This window comes from Styela clava, chromosome 7 (genome assembly GCF_964204865.1).
Source record: "Styela clava chromosome 7, kaStyClav1.hap1.2, whole genome shotgun sequence".
NCBI lineage: Eukaryota > Metazoa > Chordata > Ascidiacea > Stolidobranchia > Styelidae > Styela > Styela clava.
The window spans coordinates 5498443-5516088 of record NC_135256.1 but is presented as its reverse complement, the minus strand read 5'-3'; the positions used below and the strand labels follow the sequence as shown (position 1 = coordinate 5516088).

At 34.1% G+C, this 17646-nt stretch overlaps 1 protein-coding gene across 1 annotated transcript; it reads left to right on the top strand.

Moving 5' to 3' along the window:
• Window positions 1-580: 580 nt before the first annotated feature.
• On the top strand, window positions 581-17612 carry LOC120328009 (solute carrier organic anion transporter family member 4A1-like). Its single transcript, XM_039394381.2, has 9 exons — window positions 581-745; window positions 1041-1246; window positions 2061-2192; window positions 3028-3300; window positions 6864-7286; window positions 10333-10670; window positions 10901-11292; window positions 13181-13351; window positions 13690-17612. The coding sequence occupies exons 2-9, from the start codon at window positions 1068-1070 to the stop codon at window positions 13783-13785; spliced, it is 2004 nt and encodes a 667-aa protein (XP_039250315.2). The 5' UTR covers window positions 581-745; window positions 1041-1067; the 3' UTR covers window positions 13786-17612.
• Window positions 17613-17646: the final 34 nt, after the last annotated feature.

Below are 17646 nucleotides of genomic sequence, written 5' to 3'. Positions count from 1 at the left end.
ATGTACTAACACGACGGATTGGCGACCAGTTAATATTTGTTGAATCACTATATGTTGATTAAAGTCAACACTCATTTTTCAATATCTAATCCAAGTTCTGATTTTGTTTCTTTCGTTATGTACTGGTATGTAAATATTCGTGCAACAAGTCGACAATAAGGCGCGGCGGTGTGGCTCATCGTGGTGAGCGTTAGGTTCGAATCTCACGCGGGGATAGTTATGTAGAGAGGTAGCCTCTGGTCGGTTATAGCTTTCTCCACCATTAATTCCATGCTTCCGAAATAAAAAACAAGTACTGTAACCAACTAATCCCATACCCGTCATGAACTCCTATAATTGTCACATAAGTTTTCAAATTCGTACAAGGAAATGCCAAAATTTTCATGTGTTGAATTAAGTTCTTTTGAATTCTATTTGCAATGAAATTTTCTGTAAATTAATAAAAATCATTTAGATGTGCGTATTATTATTTTAAAAATATATACCACCAATCCCAAGTGCACCGTAAAGAAATATAGGGGGATTCTCGAGGAAGTGAAGGCATTACTCATGTCGTTGCAGCGCGATGGCGACATCCCACGATAGAGAATTGCGACACCTTTGGGGAAACCCGGAATGTTTTGTTCGGTGTTCAAGAGAGCGTTGTATTTGCTTTTGTCTTGCGCAATCGGCGTTCCGACTTTTCCTTAAATTTGCTGTTCGCACTTGCTGGTCGGTATTTAGACGTTTCGAGGCACAATAACAGGTAAATTGCTTCTTATATCAATCAAAATAAACTCTGTAATCAGTTTTTGTTTTTCTGAACATGAGCAATTTTTGAAAGCTGAATTTTATGGAAGATAATCTTCACCTCACTCAGTTCTGATAGAGAAAACTGGGGTCTAGCAAAGTAAACAGTGTCACTTGCTTGAAATGATGCCATAACACAAATGTGTTGTGAAATTTTAATGTTTAAAATTTGGGTTCACTTTGCTAGACTCGAAAACTGGTATCATTCTTATAGTCTATATTTTGTTATTTCTAATGATTGCTTTTCACAGCTCTTATCCAAACAAAATTCTGGAATCATGGGAGAAGCCAGCGATTGCAATGGCAATGCTGCATTAGATTTGAAGCAAGATTGTCAACTGCTGCAGACTGATAGCGAAGAGTCAAGAGAAACGGAGGAAAAATTGTCTGAAAGTTCATTGAATTCAGATGAACAATGCGGATGTAAATTCATCTGTTGTGGACAAAAAACTAGAAAGTATGTTGGATTTGGATTTCAAAATCGTTTTCATGAATTTTTTGGAACTTTAAATTGTAAGACTGCAATAATATATTGTGATACAAGAGAAATTTTTGTTAAGTTAATTCTTAGAAGTTTCTTTGTAACATTGAAAAGTGTAAAAGTGTGTCAAGTCAAGTTTTTTTTTCCCAACCAGTAAAAAAACAACCATATACAGTCTTATTAAAGAAGATGAGATAAGGTAATTGATTGGAGATATCGGCACATTTCTATATCTGAATATTGCACCGGATTGAATTTCTGAGTTTTTAGTTGGCAAATCCATGTGATGGTAATTACGGTATATACTCGCCTATAGGTTGCGCCACCGTATAGGTCGCACTATTAGTTTTGTGTTAAAAAAGTTTAATTTAGAGTTAACTCGCACATAAGTCGCACTGAAAATTCAGGGATTTAGAAGGCCCTTTCCCTAGCTTTTTTGCATAGGTAACTTCCTACTTATTTTTTTTTTGTAGGGCTTAATATAATCAAAATAAGTGAATGACACCTATGAGCGATAATAAATGCTTGTATGCAAGCGCAGACCATACATACGATTTTCATGAATACCAACTCGCTGACGATAATAAAATTACTAAAGTCAGCGATCTTTCTCGAATTGGGATCGTCGCGACGAGAAAACAAGAGAAATAGCCGTTTTTAATGTAAACTTGTGTAATTTGTTATATAAGTTTAATTAATGTTACTATAACCTTATTATCTACTGTTTTTTGAAAATCATTTTTAATCCTTCTGAAATCGAAATTATTTTTCACCTCATTATTAATTTCAGATATGCATTCAATGTATTCCAATCAATGGCAACTCCACAAGGAGCTCTGGCTATTCTATGCATCGCAAATATGGCTCAACAAACTATTATAAATGGCTTGATTGGCGTCAACATAAGCACTTTAGAAAAGAGGTTGGTTTGAGATTTTATATTTAAATAGATATATTTAAATTTATTTGGATTCTATTTTGTTTGGAACAGGGGTGTGCAACAGGCGGCCTGAGGGTCACAACCCGCCTGCTGCCATTTAGTGTGGTCTCTGTCAACACTTAGATTTTTCCCCATCAAGCATAAAATCTGAATCCAACAGTTAATGTTCATAAAGTTGCTCACATGGGTAAAATTACATAATATTTTTTGCTCTTGTCGCTGCGTTAAATCTTTCGCTGCTTGCATGGTGTCTTTATTACTGCTAGGCTACGCAATAGCCACATTCTCTTCTCTTGCCTTTCACGCTAAATTTTGTGTGTGGCCCGGCTAGATGTCTGAAGTTAGTTATATGGCCCACCGACAAAAAATGTTGTAGACACCTAGTTTAGAATATTGGAGAATATTAGAATATTAATATATCTTGTATTATAAATTGATTGTTTCTTCATCTTTCCTGTGTTCAATGATGCAATATTTGAAGGTCTGACTGTGTATTAATAGAAAATTTTTACTGGATTTTGGACTCTAGGTTGACCCCAATTAATGTCAGCTCTTTATTTGAGCTATCAAAACTACGAAAACTTATTTGCCAGCATTCTTAGCTTTAACTAGAGACTTCAGACATTGAAAAGTTTGAGTGGAATCTTGAGTGAATTCTGATGTATTTGACGCAATGATGATCCTAAAAGCAGCAAAAAAATTTAAAATTCAACTCCAAATTAGAGATTCCAGTTACTGCGTTCTTCAATTAACATCATAACAAAGTTTTCAAGACTAATATATTCCCTTTTTTATACCAATGTGTTTTGTTTTTCAGATTTGAACTTCGAAGCACAGAAACTGGTATAATTGCAAGCAGTGCTGATATCGGAATCGTGGTAACGATGATTTTCATATCTTTATATCGAGACAAAGTCGATAAACCACGTTGGATCGGCTGGGGAGTTTTCCTCTGTGGTCTCGGCTGCTTTTTATTCGCTCTTCCACATTTCATCGCTCCCAAATATCAGTTTCTCAACATTGATATTACTAACTATTGTGGAAATGTAACAGAACCTGACTGCAACCAATCCAGTATTAGAAATTATAGGTAGGTGGCAATATTTATCTAACAGTAGGAATATCTTTAAAAATTGATATGTGCATGTGCAATTGGGACTATGTGCATTCACCTGTAAATTCAGGTGATTGATCTTTGAGCAAGGTTAGGGGTGATCACTAGGGCTCGGCATTTTCGAATACCTGATGATTTCAGAATCAAATACTTTTTCGAATCGAATATAATTAAAAATGACTTTTTTGTGATGGGTCCTCCAGACGCATAAATTATGAAAACATAGAATTCATCACTCAGTTAGTTCGCAGATTGTTCAAATACAATGAGAAACATATTTCAGTAATAACTAACTGGAAAAAACAAGTCATGTGAGTGGATGTGACCGAATTGCATTGTAAAAATATAACTTTAATAAAGAAAATTGTAGAATGCACCTCAACCTTTGGCGGACAGAAAACAAACAGGAAGGTGATAATTCAAAATTTTCGTCTAAACCAATTCTAATAATACACTATTCCAAGGGTGCCCAACCTGCGGCCCGCCTGACTGTTTTTGCAACCTGCCCAATAAATTTTGTAAGCAGACTTTTCAATTTTTCACTATGTTATAAATAGGCTTAAGTATGTTTCGTGGTTTTGATGTGATTATTCCCGCCATCTATCCACATCCGGATGCCAATTCTTATTATTACGTATTATGTATGTATCAAGTCTTGCGCACTGGTGGACATCGACGTTCGTTTTTTTTCGTAGAACTGTGTGTTCTGTTTGACGGTCTTGAAAGATGTTGTGGGTTCATAGGCGACGAACGCTGAGCGCAATTATAGGAATGAATTTGGAACCTAAATTTTTAAATTAGTTCCATTCTGATTGCTTTTTTTGTGTAGTCTTTGATCGTCTTCATCGCCAACGTAAAATAAATAGTCAACAATAATGTTTGCTGCTGGCTCCGGGACTCGTTTTTCTTTTATGTTTGTATTTTTGTTTGCGTTGAATAAAATGCCGGGAATATCGTCACTGCATATCCGTCAATAATTCTGATAAAATTGGCTTAATGACAATTCTACATATTCAAATTAGTATAAACTGTATATTCGTCCAAAAGTTATTGTAATGTTTTTTTCATTAAATACTTGTATTGATGTTTCAAATTGCACGAAGCAGCCCTCTAAAACTTCATGTTCCCGCGACATTGGCGCACATTACGCCCATTGAGACAATATCATGGCCACTGAAAATAAATAAATAATTAAACATCATGACTCAAATACAGGACTCAATTTTTACGTCTTTGTTTGTTAGTAACTTAGATTCTCGTGCACAGATTCTCATGTGGTCGTCGTAAATTCACGAGTGTGTTGAGTAATGATTGATTTTTTGATTCAGCGGCCTGCTAGTGTCATATCCACGCCTTGTGTTACCAGATATTCGAATATTGAACTGCTATTTTAATATTCGACTTCATATTCGAATATTACGCCAGCATTAATGAGTAACCATGCAGTAACCATTAACGTGATTGATTTTATATTAATAATCTTGCCTTTATAAATTCTAACGAAATCAGGACTTGGTTGGTATTAGAGTTTGGTACAAACCTTTGCGGCCCGCATCGAATTTCCTTATGTGAAAGTGGCCCGCGAGATGAAAAAGGTTGGGCGGCCTGCACTGTTCGATTCAAAATACCCAGCCATAGTGACCACCTAAATGTGAAGAGCTAAGTGTAAAATTACATGTTAGTGATTGCCCACAAGACTTGGAAGTAGTTCATATCAAATCTCACCTCTGAGGGACTGCTAGTTCAGAGCCACAAAATGGCTTTTTAAGGAGCTTACTAAAAGCAAATTTTATATAAATATATAAAGAATCAGGTTAAATGTGTTTTGCAATGCTATAAATTTTAAGTGATTCAAGAGTCTTGCTGCACACTAACACAAATATATTTCTGTAACTTTTCGTCTGACCAAGGTCAGACTTCTTCAGACATACATAGTTCAACTATAACACTAAAAGCAGTTACTTAACATGCATATTTGAACAATCAGTTTAAAATTATGGGAGTCATGCATGTTAAATAATCAATAAAATCAGTGAATTTCTTGATTAAATAACAGCGGGTGGCCGAAATAAATGCCATTAATGAGATCTCTCTCTTTGTTTTATATTCAACAATTGGAGTCCACATTAAACAATGGTGTTTTGTTTCTCAGTATTGTATAATGCAGACCAGAATAGTTGTCTGTGTGTCAAATGTAATATAGTGATATTTTGTCTGTTATTAGCATATCTGGCCATGCATGATCCAATTCTGAGAAAAAAAAAATATTAGGTACAAGAATTGATTAAAACAATAAATGAAAATTTTTTGTAATTGTTCTAAACTTCCTTAATATTCATCCCTTGTGGCTCTTGTGTCCCGAAAAGATGAATGAAATTCTATGTTCTTTCGATAAATGTGGTCATGAAATAGTTTTTCAATGCCAATGACACTAAAATCTTTAAGCGAATGTAAATTTTAGTTGCAGTTTATAGATTTCCTTTATTAAATAAACGCAAATTTATATTTTGAGAATATTAAAAAGTCCCATTGCACTGTATTTACAATCAAAGGAACGCAGTAGGAAGAATATTCTTTGAAGAGATGGCAAAAATATTCTTGAAAACTACTTATTAAAACAAATTTGATAGAAATATCATAATAATTATGTTTGGAATAAATTTTCAATTTTATAACTTTTAGCTGTAATTTATGGAATTCCCTATTATAAAAGAACTCAAATTTTTATTTTAAAAAAATTCCCCTGAAAGGTATTCTACATAAATCCCTATCAAAGGAATACAGTTTCAAATTTCGCAATCATTAAAAAACTCCCTGTCGGTTATCACACCTCGAAACAATGAATATCACTTTATGACGGAAACTTATTGCGTCAAAGATGCTTCCTTTTCATACCATACTGTGATTAATCGTTACGTTGCTTAGGTTCATGTAATCGCTTCTACACTCCCTCGATATGTGATTTCAAGTTATAAAACATTCAATACTTTGCGTACTCATAAATAGCTTTGCTGAAATTCAGATATTTTTACTCTATAACAACTTTTTCCTATTGGAATTAACACATAATTATGCTCTATCATAAATTTCCTATTCACAATTTAAATGAATTTAGACATATAATTCTAGAATATTAAAAAATGAATATGAATACCTATCTTCTTTAGATGAGTTGTCGACACACTAAGGCTATTAAATTACCTGCTCATAGTTCCAATAAATTCTGGCAAATTCTGGAATATCAAAATATATAAATTTATCGATACCATATATTTTTTTGTCCTCACAGATTATTAAATGAAAAAAATTTAAAAACAACAAACATGGATTTATCTCGCACGGCATTGGCTACTCACATGTCCTGCTTGTCTCAAACTTGTACCACTAGTCCGTCCCACTCTTGCCTTGCTTAAGCCACACTTGTCCTAATTTAATCAAACTTGTCTTACTTTCCTTGCACTTGCTAAGCTTTACCCACTTATGTCTTTCTTTTACCACACTACACGCATAATAGATAATACTAATATTTTCAATTTCAGATACATTTTCATTGTTGCAATCTCTATAATCGGTTTATCAATCTGTCCAATGTACGCTCATGGAGTCACCTATCTTGACGAAAATGTGAAAAAGAAGAACTCCGCTATGTACAACTCTATTTACTTCGCCACAGGAGGAATCGGACCAGCACTCGGATTTTTATGTGGTGGAGCAGCGTTGGAATTGTACACGGACTTTTCTGCAAATTCAGATGAAATACCCATTGACAGCACGAGTTATTTATGGGTTGGGGCATGGTGGACCGGCTTTCTATTTTGTGGGGGAATCATGTTATTAATTTCAATTCCGATATTAATGCTCCCCAAATATCTTCCGGGAACAGCGGAACACAGGAAAAATAGAAATGTGGAAGTTCAGGAGAATCATCTTATAAAGACTGAAATCAATGAGGAAAACGAAAAGTGAGTTTCTATTTGTGCTGAATTTAATTCTGGTCTTAGCTAAACTGTCAGCTGGGATGGATAGAGATGGGTTTTATCATATTTTGGGCGCTCCAGAAGTGTATGTACAAATATTGAGGTAACTAATGTTGTTCGCCTATTTTACATCAAGTTGTGTAAAGGGCCTGAAACCTATGGGCAGGGGGTATATTCAGTTGGCTAACAAAGACATTCCCCGAACTTGTAATAGAACTAAAATAAGGAAAATCAGAATAAAACTAACAACCCTAACCTGGTACATACATCACAGAAGTATCATATTTTATTTTGTTTTATTTTTTGTCAGTTCAACTTACAGATCATTCTTTGAAATTGATCATCAATATTTGAAATTATTTATGGAATCAATATTTTATTATTAATTTGAAATTTAGTGAAGTAATATTTGATTCAAGCTGAACGCTCGTCCCTTTGTTCGAATAACCTTAATTGACGGGTGCTTCAATATTATAAGCTGTTGTGCTTATTTCTATTTGTGCTCGCTATAGCTTGCACAATTAATTTTACTGTGGCTTATCTATAGCAGGGCTACTCAACTCTATTTTTACCGAAGGTTCGCATACAAAACTTCAAAAATATTTGGGTCCGGTCTTTCCAGAAATTATATTTCGGCATCCTTAAACACGCAATTCCTCGGCCGACTAATGATTATTAACTAATCAACATTGTTTATTATGGCGTTATAGTTCTTTTCGTATATATTTAAATCTATAAAAGTCATTTTATAAATGGAAACTACAAAAGTGGGGTTAATGATCCAAAATAAAGAATTAGGCGCGGTCCGAATTGAATACCCGAAAGGTCCAGATTCGGACCGTGGTCCGCCCGTTGAGTAGCTCTGATCTATAGCATCCACTTGAAGGATTTGCTTATTCAATTCACATAGTAACAGGAAGCATATGGTGTTAACAGCTAATGCTAAACAATGAACGGCCTTCTCAAATATGAGCGTTGCATTTGCAACTTGCAAGTATGAAATATGCACTGGTTTAGGGTAAAATTAGGGCAAAATTCAGGTCTAATTTCAGGTTTTATAGTCATCTCATTCAAGCATTTTTGTGATGTGACACAGGTTACAAAAAACAAGCAATAAAAAAAATACTAAATGGTGAATAGGCAGTTTGGCCTCTTAACATATTAATCTAGATTGTCCTAATTTCTTTGAAACAAATTCAAATAAAACTTTATTCCAAACTTTAAAAAAGCAGTATAGCAATATGGCGGCAAGCGTTTACTTAATAATGTTCAACATTATGCATCAGCTGTTGAACTATGATAATAAAACATTTGTATTTTCAAATTCCACAGGCCTACTTCCACCTGAATTCAAACAAACCTTGCCTCCTTTGGTTGAAAGTAAATACCCGGTAAATAATGAATGCATTTCATTGAGAATTGTGTTTCAAACATGACTAATGTTGGCTATTGGTATCGATGTGAATCGATTGGTTTGTAAACAATTTCGTGTAACTGAACTCTGCTCTTTCTTGTCAACAAATTTGGAAATTGAAAATTTAATGGAGGCGACTTGGGAAACAAAATTTTTCAAGCCCAATAACGAGTATGTTGAACTGACTGCTTGTTGAAAGTTTTTCGATTAGAAGTTGTTGAATATGCCATGAAAACAAAATGATTCGTGTCATGTGTTTGACTTGCATGGTTATTCAGTATGGAAAGAGAGCAACATATCACTGTCATCAATCATAATTTAAATACCAACAAATTCATAATTTCACAAAAGGAGAATCTAATGTATTCTCTCACTTTTAAATCTTTTTTCTAGAGGATTACACCATGTTTCTGAAACTTGAACATTATTACCGTAGGTGGCACAGTATGTTGTTAGTCATCTGTTTAGTAACAAAGTCCAGATTAATTACTACATGTTAACTATGGACTTTGAACTTTAAGATTTATGACCTGATATAAGGAAATTTGATTGGTTGCAAAGAATTAATCTTACATGTTTAAATTAATTAGAAATATAGAATTAATGCTATTTTTCAATAATTTTGTTCAATATAAATTAATTAAGGATATTTAGAACTAAACTAAATTGAAATCATGGATGTCCAAAACGAAACAAAAATTAGTGTAGATTTTTAAACACTTAACCGGAAGCTTTTGGCACCCATGGATTCCCTGTTATTATTCCAGTGGTATTTTGATTGGTAGAATGCAAATCTCATTCTGTTCAAACAATTCATGCTCAACAAAGTGGAAACATCCTGTGAAATAACTTTGTCAAGAAATGAAACTAGCAAGAACGGGGAGTTTACTTGTATAGGGTCTAGTGAAATCAGTTCTGCGCCTAGCATGGTGGCTTCCTCCAACTGCTCTGTGGCCCCCTGGTTGGGCCCGGACTCCCGGTTCGAAACCACCGACTTAAATTATTGTTTATCTTAACTTCTTACATTCCCAAATTTGACTCATTGAATATATTTCTCAGTTAAATAGGACCTAATGTGGAATAAATTCACCATTCCATCCATGAAAATTTTATCTTAAAATTGGTACTCCCGTAGTCTGTGAACCAAGATGGCGTCCAGTTCCAGTGCCCGCCATCTTGATTCACATACTACGGGAGTACCTTAAAATGTAGTCAAAATAGTGGATGGTTTGATTTGGTCATCCCTGTTATCTACCCTGTCCTAATTCTCAGTCTACATTTTGCGTAAACTAGAAAAGAACTTTATATTTACTTTCCTATTTCGGGGAATCATGCGAAGTTGGATTGGAGGAATCTGAGTTTCATACAAAATCAAATGTTAAACTATTACTTATTTACATATTGATGGCCACTTTTATATGCATTTTATCATTATATTTTGAAGCATTTCAAACTTTTACTTTGGTCCCAGACAAGCAGCCAAATTTTATTTTCGAATATATTCGGAATAGTTGATTATTGGATATAGCAGGACTAGCTGCTAACCCTATCCTGGTCCTTGATCACTGTCTGAGTCAAAACTAGAAAAACAAATTTAGGATTACCTTTCTATTTCAGGGAATCGTGTCAAGTCGGATCGGATATCCTTCTACTTTTGAAAAACAAAGCTTATGTATTCACAACTCTCGCTGTCACCACAAACTGCGCTTTAATTTACGGATTCAATACTTTTGGAGCTAAATATCTCGAGTCAGTTTTTGGATTAACGCCGTTTCATTCTTGCCTTCTCTTTGGAGTAGCAGCCATTTTTGCGAACACTGGAGCTCAGATTACCAGCGGGATCGTTATTAAAAAATTCAATCTTTCCGTTGAAGGAATAATAAAGTACCTTTTGGCTTGTGGAGTGTTTTCTGCTTTTTGTAGTATCGGATTCATTGTGCATTGCCAAGATATAGGTGAGATTATTTTGAATTTGATAAAAACGTATCTAAGTGAATATATTGGTATATTGGTACACATACTTCTGGTACACATACTTCTGGTACACATACTTCTGGAGCATCAGGTTGTGTGTGGGAACAGTTAACCGATCATTGATGTTCCATATATGGACTGTGTTACTTGGTGAATATTTTATTTTTCTCAGCATTACCAAAGTCGAGATTCTTCAATTTTCTATTTTTAGATCTTGCTGGAGGAACAGTTCCATATCCCAACTCGACCTTTGAACTTACACCCTACTCATCATGTAATGAAGATTGTGGATGTTCAACTGATCGTTATCAACCAGTATGTGGAGAAGGAATCACATATTTTTCGCCTTGTTTTGCCGGATGCCAAACTCAAATCAGCGAAACTTCTTACACAAACTGTTCTTGCGTTTCGAACTTGAATTCGACGGAAAATATTGTTATTTCGTCAGAGAATTGTGATAGAAATGCGTGTCAAATGATAATTCCGTTTCTTCTTATTATTTTTTTATGTTTTTTCTCGTCGCTCCTAACTTACTCTCCAGCGCTTCAAGTGACAATGAGATGTGTTCCTTTCAATAAAAGAGTGAAGGCAATTTCATTGCAGGTTAGTAAGAATATGTACTGTATTATTTCATTACAATTCTCAGTAAACTTGTGGTGTGGTCACATTGAATTTTGAGATCTGGAAGTGTTTATATCAGGGGTGTGCAACCTGCGACCCACAAGAAAAGATTGTGCGGCCCGTGGAGAAGTGCCAATTTTGAATGCGCAAATTATTGGAATGTGCGAGTAATTCCAATCCTTTCGCCAATTCCAAGCCTATACTTGGGTCCTATTTATTGTCTATTCCTAAAACGTTACAATTACCCAACAGCTAGCTTGTTGGAAGCGAACAACACATGTCACAAGATCAATAACCAAAATTTTTGTACCTACAACTATTAGAAAGGCTACATTAATTAAAGATGCGTCCCGCGATCATATCAAGTTATTCGTATCCGGCTCTCCTGTTTTATTAAAGGTTGCACACCCCTGGTTCATATTATTTGGGGCGAGTTTCTGTATGTTTAAAATAGCATGTCTGGATGCTGACTTGCAGTAGTATTCCAATTTACAAATAGTTATAAATAGAGAAGAAATGTGGCCGATTGAGCAAACTATTTTAATAAAAATGGAATCTGAATTAATATCTAGATTCAGCCAAATATTCTATTCAAAAGTTGAAAGTTAAAACATGTCATAACATATTTAATTGCTTCATCAATGTATTGTATTTATGTAGAAGACATTGGACATTGGAACAAGACATTGGAAAATTAAACCTTAAGCAGTTAGAGAGAATTAATTAGGTTTTATTACATGCTTTATTATTAATGATAGGGTTGGCCATAAATTTTGCTGACACAAAAGGTCAGTGCATTGTCATAAACTGTTTTATTACTCAACTGGATTTAGAATGATAGGGTAATCAAAATGGCAATTACAACTGCTGAAATGTTACCATGTGGAGCAAGAGTTATGAGTCACATAGAACCAAGAGTTCAAAACTGTTGATTTTTTCTTCTTTTCTTTTTCTTTGGTAAAATTGAAAAGTTTGCTGTAAACTTAATAATTAAAAAATTAGGCCGACTGTTAACGATGTTGAATGGTTAGCGAAAAGTGGCACGAGGGCTGATCGCCTATTTAGTTAGCGAGGCTTGTCCGCCTGTTTTTGCGCCAGAGGGAAGACAAATTTACGACCCAGAGTTGCAGAAGTACGTCAGAGATTGCCATGGCAACTAATCTACTCGCAATTTCGATCCCTGTTTCGCGGAACACTCCAAAAAAAACCAGTGGTTTCTAACCTATGTTGTTGAATCCCTTCTTCCGTCTTTTTTGAAACTCTTTATTCCCCCTGACTTTGCATAAAAAGTACTTTATTTATTCAATCTTCAATGGATCTTCAGCTGGTGTCATGCACAAGTTGCTCTCTCACTTTTGTACAGTTCGTTTCAAGTAGTTTATATTTATATAATGTGTGCATAAATAAATATTATAGTGATAGTAAAAAAAAGAGTTTTAGTAGTACTATATCACAGGGCTACTCAACTATTTTCACCGAAGATCCGCATATAAAACTTCTAAATTATTTTGGTCCGGTCTTTCCAGAAATTATATTTCGGCATCCTCAAATGCGCAATTCCTCGACTGACTGAAAAATGTTTCCTTGGCACCTAATCTAGATACTTTGTTTTGACATTTGAGGTTAAAAAGAATTTAGTTCCTAACAATACTTGATGCAGGGTGGGCCGAAAAAAGGTTACCATTTTTTTCTTGTCAGAATGCAAAAAATGGTAACATTATTGAAAACTGGGTGCTCCAGAAGTATGTGCACCAAGATTTCGCACAACCTAATAACTCTAGACTGGTACACATACTATGTTCAGGATGTGCACCATCTTGGTGCACATACTTCTGGAGCTCCGAAAACTGTTTATTTCTCTTTTTTCCAGGAGGCGTTTGTGCGTCTTGTCGGCATCATTCCTGGTAGAGTAATCGTTGGAGCGGTTCTTGATGTTGCCTGCGTTAGCTGGAGCACAGAATGTGGTGAACAAGGGTCGTGTAGAACGTACAGGAGATTAGAAGTTGCCAGGAATAATACTATTTTGTTACTTATACAAACAGTGAGTACAAAAATTTAATTTTAGACATGCAGTATACCAATTGTTCCACAATTTTTTCAATCAATTTTTCCTGCCACATATATTTAAAACTTTTTATTTCCTTTTTCACGATCAATAAAAACTCATTTTCCAATAGGGTGTTTCACGTAACACCTTGTCGGTTACGGCTTTCTCGATGGGTGCACTATAGGCAAAAACTTGTATGCATTCTCTTACTATAAAATTTAACATTTGGATTGAGAAACTTTAAATTTTTCGTCAACAGCCTTGGTTGCTTTGTACCGCCGAATTTGATAAACACCTTGGCTATTTTAACAAGAATGATCTTTTCTTTTCAGGTTGTATGTGCAATATTCTACTTCCTGGTATACCTTGTTTATAAACCTGCTGGAAGTTCTGAACAGAAAGAAGAAAATGATAATGAAATTATATAATGAATACTTTATGTTTATATCTCATCATACTTGTTACATATATCTTGATACATGATATTTTTTGTCAAAATTTAAATGGACTTGTTTTTTGGTAGTGTGTGTACCAGGTTAGGATTTTTATTCCGATTTTCTGTGTGAGCCAAATAAATATACCCCCCCCATGTAATGCCATGTAAATGTGTTTCTTATTGTCTGTATGTCGTAGGGCCAAATTTACTTTTGTGAATTTAAATTCACAATCATCCATATTACGAAGAATTTCAAAATTTTCAATATACAGTACTAACACACCTATAACAATGGTCCTCTTGAAAGAATATCATCTTTCATAATCTACAGTTTTTTCCACATCAAGCATAAAATCCTAATCCGACAGTTTATGTTTAAAAAGGTGCCCACAGGGATAAAAATACAATAAAAAGTATTTTTTGCTATGGTCGCTGTGTCTAATCTTTCTCCGTTTTCCCCAGTGTCTTTATTACTGTAATTCGTTGTATACATGGTTGTGTCGATGTGTGATCCAGCTAGATATCCACCAACCCGCCCTCCAATGAAAGATATAGCACACCCTTGGTCTAAATCTATTATTTTTTGCAATTAAATTTATAAGAAAAATGTGAAATAACAATGTTCATAGTTAAAGATACAGCAATTGTGTCTGTAATGGTTCTGTGTTTGTTTCACATTTGTTAAATTCAACTTGGAATTATCAATGTGCTTGTCCCATAAAATTATTGTACAGTTAAGACAAGAATGCAAACAATCAGGCTATGGTAAAAGTAATTTGTTACATTAATATTTGAATAAATAAATAATTAAAAAACTGAGTTAATTTTGAATTTTTTCTTTTGGGACTTTTATAGATATTTTCTTTATTTCCATTTATTAATAAAACAGTATAATTATTATAGGCATGAAATGCAATATATTAGTTTGATAATCGCTTATTTAGTAGTATATGTGGCTTCAGCATTTTCTATATCTATGCTTTGTGAATTATAATTGTTATTGTTGATTACTTTGCACAAAAAACTACTGTGGCGATTTCACTTTTCTATTTAGTATAACCAGCTATTACATATAGAATATAACTAAGTTTAAAAAATAATTTTTTTTTTGTTTAAATCTACTAATACTGGCATCTTGGTCAAGCTGAAGCTTTTTCTAATCACTTGGTTCTAAGCCCAATAACTTTAATTTGTGTTGGGCATTTCAACATATTTAAGTAAACAGAGGGGTTAGAATACTTTAACTTCCTGCTTTGCCACTTTCACTGTCACTTTGTTTATGGTACATAAACATAATGAAGTTTTTTTGGTGAATATTTTTGTGTTTCAAGGAGGCTATCGTATTTTGCCTCGGTCAGACCTTCTCGACTCGGGTGTATGTATAATACTTTTGATATAGTCATTGTTTTTGTTCTGATTTTGAGTAACTACAGTAGATTTTTTCAATTACAAACTGTAGTTGAAATATATTCCATCAGGCACTACTTATTAATACATTCCCACTTTTTTTATGTTTTTTTTTTATATCTATATTTTTTTATCTCTGAACAAGGCTCTATCAAGCCGTCATATTTACATGAGGATCTACTGTTTTTGAGATGATATCAGGAACTTCCTGTCTATCATTGCATACCCAATATAATACACTCTGAATGAGATGATACCTGTAGACCTGACATAGAAAAAGTATGACCTTCGGGTGAAATCCGGCTTGTTGGGTGATGTGATTTATAAATTCTATTGCTGCATCCCTTTTCTGAACCCTAATTTGTGAAGATTGATAACTAAATTGTTACATCACACTTATATGGCCTGCCAATGAGCCAGTCTAATTGAGCAATATTTTTGGCCTTGACACCCCTGCTGTAGACTGAAGAGTTTCAAATCCGAGATCTTTAAACAGTGGTTTCAACACCGTTAGGACCAACATTGTAACCAATAGGCCAGGGTTTTCCAAACTTTTTGGGCCACGAACCCCTGTTTGTGAATCTTTATTTTTGATGAACCCCCAAGTTTTGATCAGTATTTTGTAATCATATCGGTAAGAGCTGAAAATGCTCGCACATGTATGTCACTGCAAAGAGCAATAACATTTTGAATTCCCTTTTCTGACAGCAATGATGGGGCAACGTTTCCAACACTCAACCAAAAAGACGCAATCGCTTTTTGTTTGAGTCCAATCATTGAAGATAAATCAGACTCTTCTCAAAACGTTACGGAGCCCCGGTGCAATCATCACGGAACCCCAAGGGTCGTGGACCCCAGTTTGGGAAACCCTGCACTATGCTTCTGCTCCCTAAAGTGGTTTTTGTCCCAAATTTAAGCTGATTTTCATCATTTTAAATTAGGAACCTTCTATACTTTTGTTGTTCTTTCTTTTAAAGAAAATTATTGTAATTTTTTGATGGGTTCTGTACCTATGTTAATATACTTGAATCAAATTTTTTTTCTAAAATTAATATCCTGTCATTTGAGATTTCTGGATTCATATCAGCTCAGTATTAAAGTCGCACATCCTTCTCATATTTTATTGCACAAATTATTATAATTCAATCTCTTCATTGTGAATATCAATTATTGTTTGATTAATCATCATATGCATGTTCATCGTTTCACTGTTTAAATCAACTTACTGTGTCCCTGATCAGTCAAGTTTAATAATTTGCACAACTGAATACTTCCTATGGAAAAAGGGTATTATTCAAGAATATTTAATGATTTAAAAGTCGATTAAATTTAGTTTAGTTTGATGCAGTTATCTAGGAGATTTTTTGATTGAAATTGAAAGTTTGGGACCACATTTTTTTGGTGCTTTCCCGCTGCTATGAGAGTTTTAAAAAGTAATCCTAACTGGTGAATTTATATCTAGTTTTGATATCACATGTAGAATAAATTGCTTCTCAATGTGTTGTTGTGCATGTGTGCATTTTATTTAACTATATAAATATAGTATACATGCTGGTAATTCCAGAGCCTAATTTATCCCTGTGCAAAAATACAATTTTGTAACGTTTAGATTCTGAATTTTGAGGCATCGATCATTAGCCAAATGTTTTATTTTAGCATATTCATCTGTAATCTTGCCTAGGAAGCATTTTCCATAATAAATTCTTGCACAGTCCACCTGTATTTGCACCAGTCTAGCATTTGCAAATGAATTTAAAGCAGTAATTTGTATATTGTATAATTTGCAACGAACTCATGGGATACATGGTGTTCGACTCAGTATTTAGATTAATCTTCGTTTAACATTTTGTTTCAATTTTTTATAAATTTATTAAAATCCGAATCCCATTTTTCTACTGTGTTCATTGCTATTAATATTTGAAATTGTGTTGTTAGGCTTTCTGCCGATACTGTGTCTTGTGTTTTTTATCACCTTCATGTGCTCTCGTAGTTTTAATCTATGTGTCTCTGCAGTCCAAATTATGTGCTATTTTGCTATTTAATTTCAAATCTATGTGATATGATCACCTTTATGTGCTTTCTTAGTTTGATCTATGTGTTTCTGCAGTCTAAGTTATGTGCTATTCAATTTCAGATCTATGTGATACTGTCTTCGATCACCTTTATGTGCTTTCGTAGTTAATCTGTATTTCTGCAGTCTATATTATGTGCTTTTTTGCTATTCAATTTCCATCTATGTGTTTTCTTACTGTTCATGATATCATTCTTGTGTGTGTTTTTGATACCACACAAATTTATGTGCTTTACTTCTGTTATTATGATTTATTATTCTTGTTTCTCAAATCTACAAAAACAGTTTCACATTTTGCTCAAATAAAGTCAGGAATCATGCAACATGGTATATTTTAAAAGGGTGCCAGTTTTTGGAAGCTCTTGGAATAGCAGC